We start from the raw sequence: 16,362 nt of genomic DNA on the forward strand, positions 1-16,362 counted from the left end.
TCAAAGTTAATACTCAATTATGAGTAAAAAGAAAAAAACTATTTGATTATGACTGCTTAAAAACTAGCAAAGGAATCCCTGCTTGAAGACCGTTATGTCCTTACATTATTTAACAATGATTGTCATTTTCCCTTGTTAACCTAGATGTATAACTAGATATTTTGCACTAGATATAACTAGTGCAAAAAAACGTGTAAAAATACATAATTTTTGTAGCATGGAATTTCATTTGCTTCTTAATAATTTTTAGAGCAACATACTCTACGGCAACCGTTTTTAACCGGGAGTTTCCCTCAAGGGGAATTTGGGGGAATTTTTGATCAAAATTTTGCTTCATATCATGCATTGCCACGCTCATGACCTTGTGAGACGGGAATGAAATACTATATGTACCCTGTACATGATTCTACATGATGAAACATCTATACATGATGAAACATCTGGGTGGATGCTGCTGTTGATCACTGCTCCATCGGGGTTGACACATTTTGACACAAACTCAGAATAAAATTCTGTGCAATTTTTGTTCTGCGATGTTTTGCTGTACAGCAAACTTATGGCGCTATAGGAAGTAAACTTTTATTTGGTTTCCGTTGAGCACGAACTGCACCTTCGATAAGATAGTCTGAAATTTATATCATAAACCCTGAATCCACCAAATTGCCCCCAGTTTCGACCAATAGGGCCATTGTTTCGACCGATATTGGGCAGTAAAGAAACAAATATTAAAGAAAACAAGATCAGTAACTAAGGACATCATATCAATGAGGAATTGGTGGAATTTACTGGCCAGAACAGTGACTGAAGCAGCTATGCGCCGGTTGATGGGAGGTATCAACAGAAAAGATCGAGATTTTTTCGTAAAAGCAAAGATTTTTTTCTTATTTTTTTAAAGATACACGCAATGCAAAGTGCCCAATTTATAAATGAACCAAGCTTTTTGCGCGTAACGTAACTATAGGAATTCCACAAAATGACAATATCTTAATAATCAATACCTAAAGCAATATGGGTATTCATTAAAGTTACTTATGATTAGTTTGGAAATTGTATGACAAAAGTATCGTTCAAAATGCCCCTGTTATTATCCAAAATACAAAATAAATCAACTTTTCCATTTAAAGTTCACATATCAATAAGCTTGCATTTACAGTACATTGAAAATAATAATAAATAATCCAACTTACCTTAGAAGTACTGATGATACAGTGTATTTTCCTTTCCAAAACGCATTAAAACCGTTAAACATTCATACCATTCCAGAGTATGATCATCATGTCTCTTTCTCTCTCTCTCTCTCTCTTTCTCTCTCTCTCTCTCTCTCTCTCTCTCTCTCTCTCTCTCTATCTTCACAACTAACCTATTCTAACATACAGAGGCTGAAAACAATTCGTCACTCGTAAACCCCACCGACCCTAAGTATCCTCATTCTAGTCAGCTAAATATCATACTGCCAAACGCTTACGGCGTAAATGATGCCTTCCTGTAACATGAGTGTATGCATCCACCTTGCCTGGTTCTAAACCGTCCTCATATAAAAGTAAACTGTCGAACGCCGACGGTTACGATATTTACTGCTGCTAATTACCATTTAGTGTTTAACCATAGTGACACCCGCGGCAAAATCTACCCCTTGCCGGAGATGGGTTTAGCGTACATCGTCCCGCCTAAGATAAGCACAGCACCATTTGCAGCGACATTTGACAAGCTATGAATAAGTTAGCTTAGCGTCGGAGCATCTACAGTCGCGAGCGATCATGTGAGATAGTCACACCAGGTGCACCAGCTTCTATTGTAAAAGTTTTTTTTCTAACCGATTGCTCGATTCTATTGTAAAAGTTATTTTGTAACGCACGATTTCAATATTACCATTTCAATTTTGCTGAAAAACTTCGTTTGCTGAGTTATTAATCAATCATTCTTCCATATCCATTACCGAACGAGTCATCCGGACCAAATTTCGGGGTTTCCAAACTTCCCAAGGGGATTTTCAAGTGTGTAAAATGCATAATGAATCAATCAGTCCGTCAATAAGCTGATTGATTTGATATACATCTACCAACTGCATCTGTGCGTGTATCTGTGTTACACGGGAGTGAATTTTGTCATTATCATTTAATCCTTATTTCACACCATAATAGACCTGCTCAATCAATTTTATCACTGATGCAACAAAAAGATTACCGGCTATTCTGTGCGGTAGATGTGTGTAATCATCTTTAATCTTCAATTAGTATTCTAAACAACAAAATAAGCAATGTCCCGTCACTCTCATCGAGCGAGTCAATGTGGTGAACAGACATGATGAATCACAGCTATACCAAAAGTCTCGGCACAACACTTTGAAAAATATCTCCAAAACATTATGGTTGATAACAAATTAAAAACTCGAGTACCGTGAAATGCTGATAGTGTGTCGATATGATATGATATGAAACTTGCAAAAAGATAAAAGAATAGGATGTATCTACGTAGACGCAGTCGTCTTCCAATTCACCCGTACTGTTGCCAGTGATAGTTTACGATTCACAGTGAGTGCAATAGGTACTTTTAATGCATTTATAGTACTGATAAGAATAGACTGAGCTCAAGATCCGTTCTTCACATTCTTGTGATCGCTGAATTAGCGCTCAGTGTAAAGAGCCCTTATAAATGTGACACATTGTGCTAGTGCTCGTTCAGTTACTGGTGAAACTGATTGGATTGGGGGCAAGTCGTGCCACCGATAATTGTTTGAGTTAAAAGTGAGATAGTGAAACTTCTGGGTCAGTGTTGTAGAGCCAAGATACAAAAGATGGACAAAATTTGAACAAGCTCATCATAGCCTTTTGACTCATAAAGCCAGCACATAGAATAACAGCTATTTTCCGCATTAGGTCCTCACGATTTGTCATCTTGCAATGGGTACGATCGTGCAGATCGTCATTTTGGTGTCTCTAGGGCTTGCCAATCTGCAACGATCTACCGTCTTGTGTACACCGTTGCATTCGCAGTTGTTTGACGAGGTTGACCTCCAATCACGCGCACAGCTCGAGGAGTACCGACTAAACGATGACGTGTGGCCCACTCATTACGATATCGAAATCAAACCGTACTTCGAACCCGAACCGGAAAAGGAAGCGTTTACATTCGATGCCACCACTACCATTGCGGTAACCGTTCTGAAGGATAATGTTACACAGATCAAACTACACAAGGCCCACATGAACGTTACGGACTGGAGAATGATGCGCAAAAGCAACAGTATGCCGGTGGGCAAAGTAAATGAAACGTACAACGAAGAGACACAAATTTGGACGCTTAACCTCAAGCCGTCTGAATTGGTGAAAAACGTGGAGTACAACATTGTCGTAAACTATGTCGGCCGAATGGAAGAGGATATGGGTGGATTCTACCGAAGCTACTTCAAAGTGAACGGCAAGCAGGTGTGGCTGGGATCGACACAGTTTGAGCAGACTGAGGCCCGCCGAGCATTCCCCTGCTTTGATGAACCAAGGTACAAGACGACTTTTACGCTGAAATTGGATTACAAGCCTGATGAGTACAACGTTTACGCCAATACGCCCATTGTGAACAGTGTTCCTACACGGTAAGAAAGAGTACGAAAGAAACATATCGAATCGTGATGTGATCGTCATATAACTGTTTTTTTATCCTTATGTATCTATCCTCAGATACAACCGAACATTGGCCACATTTGGAACCACGCCAAAAATGTCCACCTACCTACTTGCCTTCATCGTCGCACCGTACGAGTTGAAGAGCAGCGATGTCATGGGAGTGTTGGCCCGCCCCGAAGCCCTCAACCAGACCGACTACAGTGTGCAGGAGGGCTTGAAGCTACTCAAAGCGCTAGGCAACTGGGTCGACTACCCGTTCAACAGTGTGCCGGAAATTACGCGCATGTACATGGCGGCCATACCCGACTTTGCGGCCGGTGCGATGGAAAACTGGGGTCTCATCACATACCGTGAGTCCAGCCTGCTGTACGTTGAGGAGGACGCTACCAGCATGCAGCAGCAGCGTATCGCTAGCATCATCTCGCACGAGCTAGCCCACCAGTGGTTCGGCAACTTGGTCACCTGCGAATGGTGGGACGTGACGTGGCTTAACGAGGGCTTTGCGACGTACTTCGAGTATTTCGGCACGGCTCTGGTCGAGCCGCTCTGGGAGCTGGACGTTCAGTTTGTGGTAGAGAAGCTGCAAGCCGCCATGCAGACGGACGGTTCACTGGCCACCCATCCAATGACTCATACGGTGTACACGCAGACCCAGGCAGCTGCTATGTTTGACGCGATATCCTACAACAAGGGTGGAGTGGTATTGCGCATGCTGGAACACTACCTATCGTCCGATGCGTTCCAGGCCGCCATCAGGGAGTATGTGAAGGATCGACAGTTTACAACGGCTCGTCCGGAGCAACTGTTTACAGTGCTCGATAAACGCAACGCTAATGCCAGTGCGTTCATGAAACCTTGGACCACACAGCCAGGCTTCCCGCTCGTAACCGTCACTAGCCACGGGAACGGTGTAACGCTCACCCAGAAACGGTTCATCGCCAATGGTACGGATGCGGAAGAGAAGCTACTGTGGCCGCTGCCAATAACGTTCGCCACAAAGGAGAGTGAATTTGAAAGTACGACACCGACGATTGTCTCTAGCGAGTCGCACAACATTACTTTGGCGAACGTGTCCGACGTGGCGTACTTCATCTTGAACAATCAGCAGGTGGGATATTATCGCGTCAACTACGATGAGGCATTGTGGGAAAAGATTGGTGCGGCACTGCGCAGTCGAGCTTTTGGAGGTATACACGTCCTAAACCGTGCTCAAATCGTTGATGATCTGCTGAATCTAGCGAAGGCAGATGTGTTGGGATACGGTAAAGTGTTGGATCTGTTGAGCTATCTCAAGCAGGAAATGGAATACGCCCCATGGTTGGCTGCTTTTAATGGGTTCGCTTCACTTGCACCTAGAATTCATCCCGACGATGAGAAGCTATTCACGGTAGGTGGTGGATCCGAAAATGCGATGGAGTGCATTGTGGAGGTATATTCTAACAGGAGTATTTTTGCACTTGCAGCAATACCTTATGGACATTCTTACCGACGTGTATGAGTACGTGAAATTCCAAGCACCTACTCAATACGATCGTCGATTGCACACGTACTTGCGGCGGCTCGTACTTGACTGGATCTGCCGGTACGGCCACGATGATTGCAGTAAGAGTGCTGTGAAGGAATTTGAACGATTCCGCACCTATCCAGGCGTAAAGTGTGTGGAGATAAAGTCTGACAAACATGTCAATTTCTTAACATGCTATCCTTTTCCTTTCTTTCCCCTCTTCCTCTAGAGTACATCCCGATCTTCGGCAGGTGGTTTATTGCGAAGGTGTGCGCAAGGGATCGAGCGAGCAGTTTGACTTTCTACTGAACATCTTCCTCACGACGAATGTGGCTACGGAGCAGCAGCTCACGCTGTTTGGCATGAGCTGTGCATCGAAAGAAGAAACCGTTAATGTAAGGACATATCGCATTCTTCAGCATTTACTTCATACCCTGTTCTAATCACACCACATTTCCATGAACAGAAATTCATGAACCTCATAAGCTCCGCCGATGTTCGCAGTCAGGACAAGGCGAGTGCCCTGTCGATGTTGCTTAACAATCAGCATGCACTGGAACCGGCAGCATCATATCTCGTACAAAACAGTGCCCGTTGGGCTGAAGCGTAAGTAGTTCAGCTTGTTTGGAGCCGTCTCTTAAACGCATATCTAACTTCCTTCCTCTATCGCTTTCACAGGCACGGTGGATACAGACACGTTGCGATGGCACTTGGTGGCATTCTTGGCCGGGTGAATGATGTGAGCGTTAGGACGTCTATTGAACAGTTTGCCGAAGCTAGTAAAGATGTCCTAGGTCGGGAGGCGTACGAGCTCATCGCGTCAGGGTTGATGCAATTCGACTACAATCAAAATTTCACAATGAATCATCGGGAGGAGATACGCGGATTCCTAAGCCAAAAGGCGGGAAGTGGAGCATCGGAATCTGTTATCTACAACGTCGTTGTAGCGCTGTGTGTCACACTCGGGGTTGTTTTTAGAGTGTGAGCGGTACCAGTAGAATGGTGATAAGCAGTTAAGGGTTTCCATTCGTTTTCATTATCTATGCTTTTATGACATTGTACGGTGGTTCCAATTTCTTAAGGATAGAAAATAAACCACAAGATCGATTGATCACAAAAAATACTATTTCTAATAGTATACTATCTAATTTCTAACACATATATACACATCTGAAAGTATATTTCAAATCGCTGTAGTACCTTTCCGAATGCAACGCCTTCGATTGTCATACACCCGTTTCCACTTACTAACTGTCTTATTGAGTTTAATCAGTAAAGTTGTAAGTACGATGTAACAAATCAATCAAATTAAACGTTCAAAGTGTTCTATGACTTGTGTAAAGCACACCACTACAACCATCAAAGCTGTGGCACTTTTTGGCCCACACAACACCACAAGACCTCACGTTTCGCATTAATTTGTTGCACGGTATCCCACACCTTTACATCAAGTACAACTCTCTACCACAGTGACAGGGTTTTGCAGGCAGCTTAACTGTGTGCCATGTGCTCGCCTGCCCACAAAGACAAGGCCTATCGATGGCACACTATCGTATAATGCTGATAAAGCCTGTCATCTTGATTCGATTTGCTGCCTTTTTTATTTGTTTTCTTTTTTTTACTTGTTTAGTATTCGCACATGTTCACATTTTGGAATGTTCTTTCTTCTATATAAATAGCCACCGATCTGCTTTTCGTGGTCAGTGGCTGCCGTGCATTTGAAGCAACCATATCAGGTAACTTGTCCAAAAAGACAGTGTGAACGTTTTATTTCGGTGCTTTTTTACTCTGTGAACTGTTTACTGGTGTAGACTGATTGTTACTACAATCACAGTGAATGTAATTAGCGACTATCGATCGCGTGACAGTTTGTAAAAAGACACATCTGACAATCGGCTGTCGTGCCGTTGCAATGATATAAAATAGTGTAACAAAAAATTAAATACGGTGCATATTGGTTTTGTGCTATGTGAATAAGTGTACTCATACCTCTAGCCAGAAATTGGATACATTTTTTACTGTCATAAACGCTTTCATTCGCATGATTGTGTTAGAGTATATTGCTTTGAATATATACTAGTTAACACACCTTTTATGTGAATATTAAAATTTCTTTCAAAAATTCTTACCCAGAAACAGTAAAGATTTTCTGTCTTATGGCGTTTAACATCGTGTCTTTGTCACTTAGACGTGACAAACTTTACCTATCAAAAAGGTACTGTTTCATTTATGAACAGACTTGACTCAATTGAGTCATAGTTTTGGACGCTTCAAACTTATTATATCTCAACATAAAACTGCTACACCAATATGGGTTTTGCAATGAGATGTTTTAAATTTATCACAATTTCTCTATATCTATCTCTATATCAAACACCGTTTTCAGTTTACCTACTATTAACTATAAGCGGTCAATAAATGATCAAAGACTCGAATTTTTTTTGAGAAGATCTTTTTGTCGATTTTTGACTGGAACACTGCTAGTGAGTGTTTTTTTTTCTATGATGAGGATGATTTTTTTTCCACGATGATCAAGATGTAGACTAAGAGTTTGATGAAAGCTTTTCAGAAGAATGACACATCATAAACAGTTGTAATTGAGTTGGACAAGAATATGAATCACATACCTCTGTAAGATACAATTATAAGCAAACCGGACACAATTTGCTCGTGATGAAAACTGGAAGGGTAATCCCCATTTTACACACCGATAGATAAGATAATTCATTTAAGAAAATGATTTGTTATAGTGCGTACAACCCTTGGGAACATCCTTACACGTAGTTATCAATCGACAGTCTTTATGGCCCATTCATAGAGATTAATGTATCATCGTAGCTTGTAAAGCATCTTTCCTCACGTCTCTTATCTGTATGATGTATCGTTACAGAATGACATTGGCAGAAAAGCTAGCGCTGCTGGTGCTGGTCACCTGTGCCTGCGCTGTAGTATCAACGGCCAGTCCACTAGATCCGGACCGTTACTTTCTGGTTGAGGCCGAGCCACGTGCCCAGCCAGAAGATTACCGACTCAACGATGACGTATGGCCTACGCACTACGATATCGAGATCAAGCCTTACCTGGAGCAGGAAGGTAACAAGGCTCAGTTCACGTTTGATGGCAGTGCAAAGATCACTGTCTCGACCCAGAAACAAAATGTGATGCAGATCAAGCTGCACATGGCAAGGATGGATATCAGTGCGTGGAGCGTGACCCGCAAGTCGGATAATACGATCATACCTACTCTTCCGCAAACCTACGATCAGGAAACGCAAATTTTGACCCTTCCGCTCAGCTCCGCTCTGCAGGCCAACGTGGAGTATGTGCTCTCGTTCACCTACGTCGGTAACATGGATGACGATATGCACGGATTCTACCGAAGCTACTACTGGGAAGACGGTGTGAAGGTGTGGATGGGATCGACACAGTTCCAGCAGACACACGCTCGCCGAGCTTTTCCGTGCTTTGATGAGCCAAGGTTCAAGGCCACCTTCCAGCTGAAGATCAACCACAAGACTCAGTACAATGTGTACTCCAACACGGCGATCGTGGGAACTGCTGTCGCAGAGTAAGTCTCTGTAGTAAATGGCTTTGTCGATGATTTGTAAGATTGCACCTCAAAGATTATCTCAATTTTCTACTTCATAGAGTTGGCCGCAGTTTAACAACGTTCGGCGTTACTCCATCCATGTCTTCCTACCTGATTGCGTTCATCGTGGCACCATACCAGATAAACGATCGCGATGGCATGGGTATTCTTGCACGTCCTCAGGCCCAGAACCAAACACAGTACAGCTTGGACGTTGGAATCAAGCTACTGAAAGCATTGGACGAATGGCTTGACTATCCATATGCCAGTATGCCGGCGATGACCCGCATGTACATGGCCGCGGTACCTGATTTCTCTGCCGGTGCGATGGAAAACTGGGGCTTGTTGACGTACCGCGAGGCAAATATTCTCTACCGGTCTGATGACTCCACCAGTATGCAACAGCAACGTATTGCAACTGTCATCTCACATGAGATCGCTCATCAATGGTTTGGAGATCTTGTTACATGTGAATGGTGGGATGTTGCTTGGCTCAACGAAGGATTCGCTCGCTACTATGAATACTACGCAACGGCTCTCGTTGAGACGAATTGGGACTTTGAAGATCAATTCGTTGTAGCTCAACTGCAATCTGTGATGCAGATGGATAGCTTGAGATCTACCCACCCTATGACTCATCCCGTCTACACGCAAGCTGAGTCCAGCGCAATATTCGACAGCATTACGTATAACAAAGGAGCAGTGGTACTTCGCATGATGGAGCACTATCTCACAACGGAAACGTTCAAGACTGCACTCAGAGCGTACATCAAGGATCGCGCCTTCAAGACCACCCGGCCAGAAGATCTGTTCAGTGCCCTTAATCGCTATGATCCCAATGCCAGATCCTACATGGAACCGTGGACGGTTCAGCCTGGCTATCCTCTGGTCACTGTTACCAGCCAAGACACTGGATTCACCGTCACCCAGAAACGCTTCCTCGTCAATGAACCTGATCACAACGAACAAACCGCATGGCCATTGCCAATTACCTTCGCTACCAAGGCTAGCGAGTTCTCGATTACTCGTCCCGCATTCTACACCGGAATGACGTTCGACATTCCCATGCAGGGAGCCTCGGATGTCGAATACTTTATTCTGAACAACCAGCAAGTGGGCTACTATCGCGTGAACTATGATGCCATCCTGTGGGGAAAGATCAGCAAGGCGCTCCATAGCGAGGGCTTCGGTGGCATTCACGTTCTAAACCGAGCTCAGATCGTGGACGATCTGTTCAACTTGGCTCGCGGCGATGTGGTACCATACGGAACGGCGCTGGAGATTCTAGAATACCTTAAGGAGGAAACCGAGTATGCGCCCTGGTTGGCCGCAGTCAATGGACTTACCACTCTGTCTCGCAGAATTCATGCTGATGATGAGAAGCTGTTCGCGGTAAGATTGCTCTCAATCGCAACGATCAATGACTGATCACTCGAAATTATTGTTCATTGCATATGTTTTTTTTTTCTTTTCTTAAGGCCCACATCCTGGATATCTTCTCCAAGGCATACGATATCGTCAAATTCCAAGCGCCGACCGCAACCGAACGACGCATTTTCACATACATGCGTCAGAACGTACTCCAATGGGCTTGCAACTATGGTCATGAAGAGTGCAGCAAGGCAGCAGTAGCCGAGTTCCACCGATACCACCAGAATCCTTCAGTCAAGTACGTATATCACTGTTTGTATGCTATTCTCAACGAGACTGAAATTATATTTCCCTTGCTTCAATAGAGTTCATCCTGATTTGCGTCAAGTAGTGTACTGTGAGGGCATTCGCAAAGGCTCCATGGAAGAGTTCGAGTTCTTGTGGAACCAATATCTGACTACAAATATGGCAACGGAACAGCTTCTCATCCTCCAAGGATTGGGTTGTGCCTCATCGAGTGAGCTGATTACGGTAAGTACTATTATTTCTTTAATAAGATTACTTTAATCATTAAACTTCCATGGTATTATAGATTATGCTTGATGCCATCACTTCTCCTCACGTACGTTCGCAAGACAAGAGCAACGCTTTCACATATGTTATCAACAATCTATATACCTTGCCACATGTTTCGCGATACCTGCAGCAAAATCACGCCATTTGGGCTGCATCGTAAGTATTTTAGACGTATTTTACGTTTGTGCATGTTTCTTACATATCGTGTTATCTCTTACAAACAGTCACGGTAGCTACGCGAATGTGGCATCGGCTTTCAACAATGTTCTGGCCCGTTTGAAGAGTGACAGCGAGCGGGATGTGATCAGTGCTTTCATCGAAAGCAACAAGAACATCCTTGGTCAGGCTGCATACGATTCGATTAAGACCGGACTGGAGGACTATGAAACCAACAAGCAATTTACTCTGCGGAATCGTGACGAGATCCATGAATTCTTGGATAATAAGATCAACGGTGGAGCAGCTACCATATTGGCCAACGTATCGATGATCGTTGGACTGTTGATGTTGGTACTAGCCCGCTGATAAATCGATGGTGTCCGTTTTTATTTCACGTGCTGTTTTGTGATTCCTCACCACCGATACTTGTATGAAAAAGAATTGTTCTTTACTTGTAGATAATTGTTAAAAATAAATAAAGCTATGGAACTACAACAAATTCGAAGCCAAAAACTAAAAGACTATCTCATTTCTTAAAACAACATTGAAAACTTAAAGGAAAATGCATCCCGTTAGTCGCTGAACGGTTTTATTCGCCTCTTTAAGCAATCTTAAATCAAGAAGCATGGCCATTGCTTCAGCGCTGAGTATTGAGTGATTCGGAAGACTGATAGAATTGGTTTTCATGCTGGAGTGTATTTAATAACCTGTAGAATTGCTGTAAGTAATGTGAAGCTATAAGTGAATGGTTTTTTTTATGTATAAACTGATCTATTTTCGCAAATTTGGTTAAATTTTATTACTCACGGGGTGTTGACATAATAACTTCAAACATTTTGTTAAATCTGTTTAACAAGTAAGTAAGTATACTGCACATAATATTTCGGAGAGAATTCTTTAAACATGTTTTAAACATGAAATTTATGAAATGCCATCTAGAAACCGCGTATTTTTACTGACTTATTTCTTCTAATTTAACATTTGTGAAATAATCATTGGTGAGCTTTCTATTTAACGAACAACAAATGATTCATATTTATGGTGGCTATACCCATGATTTAACTACATCAGAATGTTTTCTTCGGATGGTGCTTAAGCACTGGGTTGAGGAAGCTTACTTGGTGTAATAAACACTTGCTTTTCCGTTTCCCGTGGACATATCAGTGTCACATTATCGTATACTGCAGATAAAGCCTGTCATCTTGAATCGATTAGCTATCTTTTATGATTCTATTGGTTTGTTACTTGTTTTTCTTATTATCTACGTGTGCTCAAATCCTATGCTCTATATAAACTGTGAGAGTACAACAGTCTGACCAGTTGCTGTAGAGCAATTTAAGCAACCATATCAGGTAATATGACAATGCAAGCAGATGTTCGTGTGTAGTTAGTGATACGGGCAGTGTTACATAGAGACGGTGTACAGTCATATGTGTCGTGCTTTAATGTACAACGTTAACATAAGTTTAAGAAGATGAAAATCGATCGGTTTATCATAATATTGGTGATTAGCAGAACAAAGTCCCAAAACCCACAGTTAATTTAACAGTTAATGCGAATTTTCCTTTGTTCCAAAGCGTGTTACTTGTATCATCTGACCTTAATGATCACGTGGCTGGTAAAAAAGTTAAATGAATTAGTGCTGTCATTTTCGTCCACAAAATGTGAAATTCACTACAATTAGACAATTTGCACGTATGAATAACGAGAAAAATGTTGGACGAGATAGATGGATAAAATACGTTATGCTGCTATGAGAGTTTAATAGAGTGCCTAATGGACAAGGAGGACATGAATCTTATATAAGTTTAATTTTAAACTACGGATCGTATGGAACACCTAAGCTGCAATAATGTTAAGTTACATTTGATTACTAGCGTACTAGTAAACAGTAACAGTAACAATTCGGTTCCAGTGATTCTGTTATTTACTGTCAAAAATATATAAAATTTACAACCATAAATAAGCTAGATTCACCTTAACAGGAATTCAAATATAATAACGTAAAACAGTGACAATTTCTTACACCACAAGAGAACTAGTAGAAATATTTTTCTAATTTTCCCACGACTACCTGCGCTTTCTGGGACGGAAACATCTCGGCTTGAAGTTATCAATCGAAAGTCTTTATGGCCCATTCCTATAAATTAATGTATCATCGTAGCTTGTAAAGCATCTTTCCTCACGTCTCTTATCTGTATGATGTATCGTTACAGAATGACATTGGCAGAAAAGCTAGCGCTGCTGGTGCTGGTCACCTGTGCCTGCGCTGTAGTATCAACGGCCAGTCCACTAGATCCGGACCGTTACTTTCTGGTTGAGGCCGAGCCACGTGCCCAGCCAGAAGATTACCGACTCAACGATGACGTATGGCCTACGCACTACGATATCGAGATCAAGCCTTACCTGGAGCAGGAAGGTAACAAGGCTCAGTTCACGTTTGATGGCAGTGCAAAGATCACTGTCTCGACCCAGAAACAAAATGTGATGCAGATCAAGCTGCACATGGCAAGGATGGATATCAGTGCGTGGAGCGTGACCCGCAAGTCGGATAATACGATCATACCTACTCTTCCGCAAACCTACGATCAGGAAACGCAAATTTTGACCCTTCCGCTCAGCTCCGCTCTGCAGGCCAACGTGGAGTATGTGCTCTCGTTCACCTACGTCGGTAACATGGATGACGATATGCACGGATTCTACCGAAGCTACTACTGGGAAGACGGTGTGAAGGTGTGGATGGGATCGACACAGTTCCAGCAGACACACGCTCGCCGAGCTTTTCCGTGCTTTGATGAGCCAAGGTTCAAGGCCACCTTCCAGCTGAAGATCAACCACAAGACTCAGTACAATGTGTACTCCAACACGGCGATCGTGGGAACTGCTGTCGCAGAGTAAGTCTCTGTAGTAAATGGCTTTGTCGATGATTTGTAAGATTGCACCTCAAAGATTATCTCAATTTTCTACTCCATAGAGTTGGCCGCAGTTTAACAACGTTCGGCGTTACTCCATCCATGTCTTCCTACCTGATTGCGTTCATCGTGGCACCATACCAGATAAACGATCGCGATGGCATGGGTATTCTTGCACGTCCTCAGGCCCAGAACCAAACACAGTACAGCTTGGACGTTGGAATCAAGCTACTGAAAGCTTTGGAAGAATGGATTGATTATCCTTATGCTAGTGTGGCAGGAATGACTCGCATGTACATGGCCGCGGTACCTGATTTCTCTGCCGGTGCGATGGAAAACTGGGGTTTGCTGACGTATCGCGAGACGAACATTCTCTACCGGTCCGATGACTCCACCAGTATGCAACAGCACCGTATTGCAGCTGTGATTTCCCACGAGATCGCTCATCAATGGTTCGGAGATCTTGTCACATGTGAATGGTGGGACGTGACTTGGCTAAACGAAGGATTCGCCCGCTATTATCAGTATTATGGTACAGCACTTGTTGAAACAGAATGGGATCTTGATCATCAGTTTGTAGTAGAGCAACTGCAAGGTGTGATGCAGATGGATAGCTTGAGATCTACCCATCCCATGACTCATCCCGTCTACACGCAAGCTCAGGCCAGCGGTATATTCGACAACATTTCCTATAATAAGGGAGCAGTGGTACTTCGCATGATGGAGCACTATCTCACAACTGAAACGTTCAAGACTGCACTCAGAGCGTACATCAAGGATCGCGCCTTCAAGACCACCCGCCCTGAAGATCTGTTCAGTGCCCTTAATCGCTATGATCCCAATGCCAGATCCTACATGGAACCGTGGACGATTCAGTCTGGCTATCCTCTGGTCACTGTTACCAGCCACGACACTGGATTCACCATCACCCAGAAACGCTTCCTCGTCAATGAACCTGATCACAACGAACAAACCGCATGGCCCTTGCCAATTACCTTCGCTACCAAGGCTAGCGAGTTCTCGATTACTCGTCCCGCATTCTACACCGGAATGACGTTCGAAATTCCCATGCAGGGAGCCTCGGATGTCGAATACTTTATTCTGAACAACCAGCAAGTGGGCTACTATCGCGTGAACTATGATGCCATCCTGTGGGGAAAGATCAGCAAGGCGCTCCATAGCGAGGGCTTCGGTGGCATTCACGTCCTAAACCGAGCTCAGATCGTGGACGATCTGTTCAACTTGGCTCGCGGCGATGTGGTACCATACGGAACGGCGCTGGAGATTCTAGAATACCTTAAGGAGGAAACCGAGTATGCGCCCTGGTTGGCCGCAGTCAATGGACTTACCACTCTGTCTCGCAGAATTCATGCTGATGATGAGAAGCTGTTTGCGGTAAGATTGCTCTCAATCGCAACGATCAATGACTGATCACTCGAAATTATTGTTCATTGCATATGTTTTTTTTTCTTTTCTTAAGGCCCACATCCTGGATATCTTCTCCAAGGCATACGATATCGTCAAATTCCAAGCGCCGACCGCAACCGAACGACGCATTTTCACATACATGCGTCAGAACGTACTCCAATGGGCTTGCAACTATGGTCATGAAGAGTGCAGCAAGGCAGCAGTAGCCGAGTTCCACCGATACCACCAGAATCCTTCAGTCAAGTACGTATATCACTGTTTGTATGCTATTCTCAACGAGACTGAAATTATATTTTTCTTGCTTCAATAGAATTCATCCTGATTTGCGTCAAGTAGTGTACTGTGAGGGCATTCGCAAAGGCTCCACGGAGGAATTCGAGTTCTTGTGGAATCAATATCTGACAACGAACGTGGCGACAGAGCAGATCCTTATCCTTCAGGGATTGGGTTGTGTCTCATCGAGTGAACTGATTACGGTAAGTGCTATTGTTTCTATAATGAGATTACTTCAAATATTAAACTACCGTGTTAATGCAGGATATGCTGAATGGCATCGCTTCTCCTCACGTTCGTTCGCAAGATAAAAATAATGCTTTCACATACGTGATCAACAACCCATACACCTTGCCACATGTTTCCCGATACCTGCAGCAAAATCACGCTAACTGGGCTGCATCGTAAGTATCTTAGTTCCAATTTTATTTTTGTGTTTATGCATATGTCTTACATGTCTTACTGATTTTTACAGGCACGGTAGTTACACGAATGTGGCATCGGCCTTCAACAATGTTCTGGCCCGTTTGAAGAGCGACAGCGAGCGGGATGCAATCAGTGCTTTCATCGAAAGCAACAAGAACATCCTTGGTCAGGCTGCTTACGATTCGATTAAGAGCGGACTGGAGGACTATGAAACCAACAAGCAATTTACTCTGCGGAATCGTGACGAGATCCATGAATTCTTGGATAATAAGATCAACGGTGGAGCAGCTACCATATTGGCCAACGTATCGATGATCGTTGGACTGTTGATGTTGGTACTAGCTCGATAGTAACTCAAGGTCAGCTTTTTAATATGGTCTCTAGAAAAAAAAGATATTTTCCTGTTTTTTCTTTGTTCAAGCACGATTGATGAATAAAGTCTAGCAAAATAACTCCAACCAATATCTTACCAAGTTCATAATCATTTCGATCGTACAAAGATAG

The 16,362-nt window shown here is 43.2% G+C and overlaps 3 protein-coding genes across 10 annotated transcripts; all 3 read left to right on the forward strand.

The window, feature by feature from the left end:
* The first annotated feature begins 1,665 nt into the window (after nucleotides 1–1,665).
* LOC120894232 (membrane alanyl aminopeptidase-like) lies at nucleotides 1,666–6,250 on the forward strand. Of its 6 annotated transcripts, none has more exons than XM_040296707.1 (7): nucleotides 1,666–1,777; nucleotides 2,877–3,589; nucleotides 3,675–5,007; nucleotides 5,084–5,274; nucleotides 5,354–5,519; nucleotides 5,591–5,730; nucleotides 5,803–6,250. In XM_040296707.1, exons 2-7 carry the CDS (start codon nucleotides 2,901–2,903, stop codon nucleotides 6,107–6,109), a joined length of 2,826 nt encoding a protein of 941 aa, XP_040152641.1. In that variant the 5' UTR covers nucleotides 1,666–1,777; nucleotides 2,877–2,900; the 3' UTR covers nucleotides 6,110–6,250. The 6 variants fall into 6 exon arrangements, with proteins under 6 accessions (XP_040152641.1, XP_040152639.1, XP_040152643.1 ...); XM_040296705.1 differs by having other exon boundaries at nucleotides 1,698–1,794; XM_040296709.1 differs by lacking the exon at nucleotides 1,666–1,777 and adding an exon at nucleotides 1,839–1,994.
* A 482-nt stretch (nucleotides 6,251–6,732) lies between these two features.
* Nucleotides 6,733–16,320, forward strand: LOC120894231 (membrane alanyl aminopeptidase-like). 3 transcript variants are annotated; one of them, XM_040296700.1, is made up of 8 exons: nucleotides 7,266–7,339; nucleotides 8,015–8,692; nucleotides 8,773–10,105; nucleotides 10,192–10,382; nucleotides 10,450–10,615; nucleotides 10,677–10,816; nucleotides 10,885–11,170; nucleotides 16,194–16,320. In XM_040296700.1, the coding sequence occupies exons 1-8, from the start codon at nucleotides 7,281–7,283 to the stop codon at nucleotides 16,206–16,208; spliced, it is 2,868 nt and encodes a 955-aa protein (XP_040152634.1). In that variant the 5' UTR covers nucleotides 7,266–7,280; the 3' UTR covers nucleotides 16,209–16,320. The 3 variants fall into 3 exon arrangements, with proteins under 3 accessions (XP_040152636.1, XP_040152635.1, XP_040152634.1); XM_040296702.1 differs by lacking the exons at nucleotides 7,266–7,339; nucleotides 16,194–16,320 and adding an exon at nucleotides 6,733–6,860 and having other exon boundaries at nucleotides 10,885–11,332; XM_040296701.1 differs by lacking the exons at nucleotides 7,266–7,339; nucleotides 16,194–16,320 and adding an exon at nucleotides 6,921–7,173 and having other exon boundaries at nucleotides 10,885–11,332.
* LOC120894233 (membrane alanyl aminopeptidase-like) lies at nucleotides 12,078–16,320 on the forward strand. The gene is made up of 7 exons (XM_040296710.1): nucleotides 12,078–12,171; nucleotides 13,036–13,713; nucleotides 13,794–15,126; nucleotides 15,212–15,402; nucleotides 15,470–15,635; nucleotides 15,697–15,836; nucleotides 15,908–16,320. Exons 2-7 carry the CDS (start codon nucleotides 13,037–13,039, stop codon nucleotides 16,206–16,208), a joined length of 2,808 nt encoding a protein of 935 aa, XP_040152644.1. The 5' UTR covers nucleotides 12,078–12,171; nucleotide 13,036; the 3' UTR covers nucleotides 16,209–16,320.
* Nucleotides 16,321–16,362: the final 42 nt, after the last annotated feature.

This window comes from Anopheles arabiensis, chromosome 2 (assembly GCF_016920715.1).
Source record: "Anopheles arabiensis isolate DONGOLA chromosome 2, AaraD3, whole genome shotgun sequence".
NCBI classification, from domain to species: Eukaryota; Metazoa; Arthropoda; class Insecta; order Diptera; family Culicidae; genus Anopheles; species Anopheles arabiensis.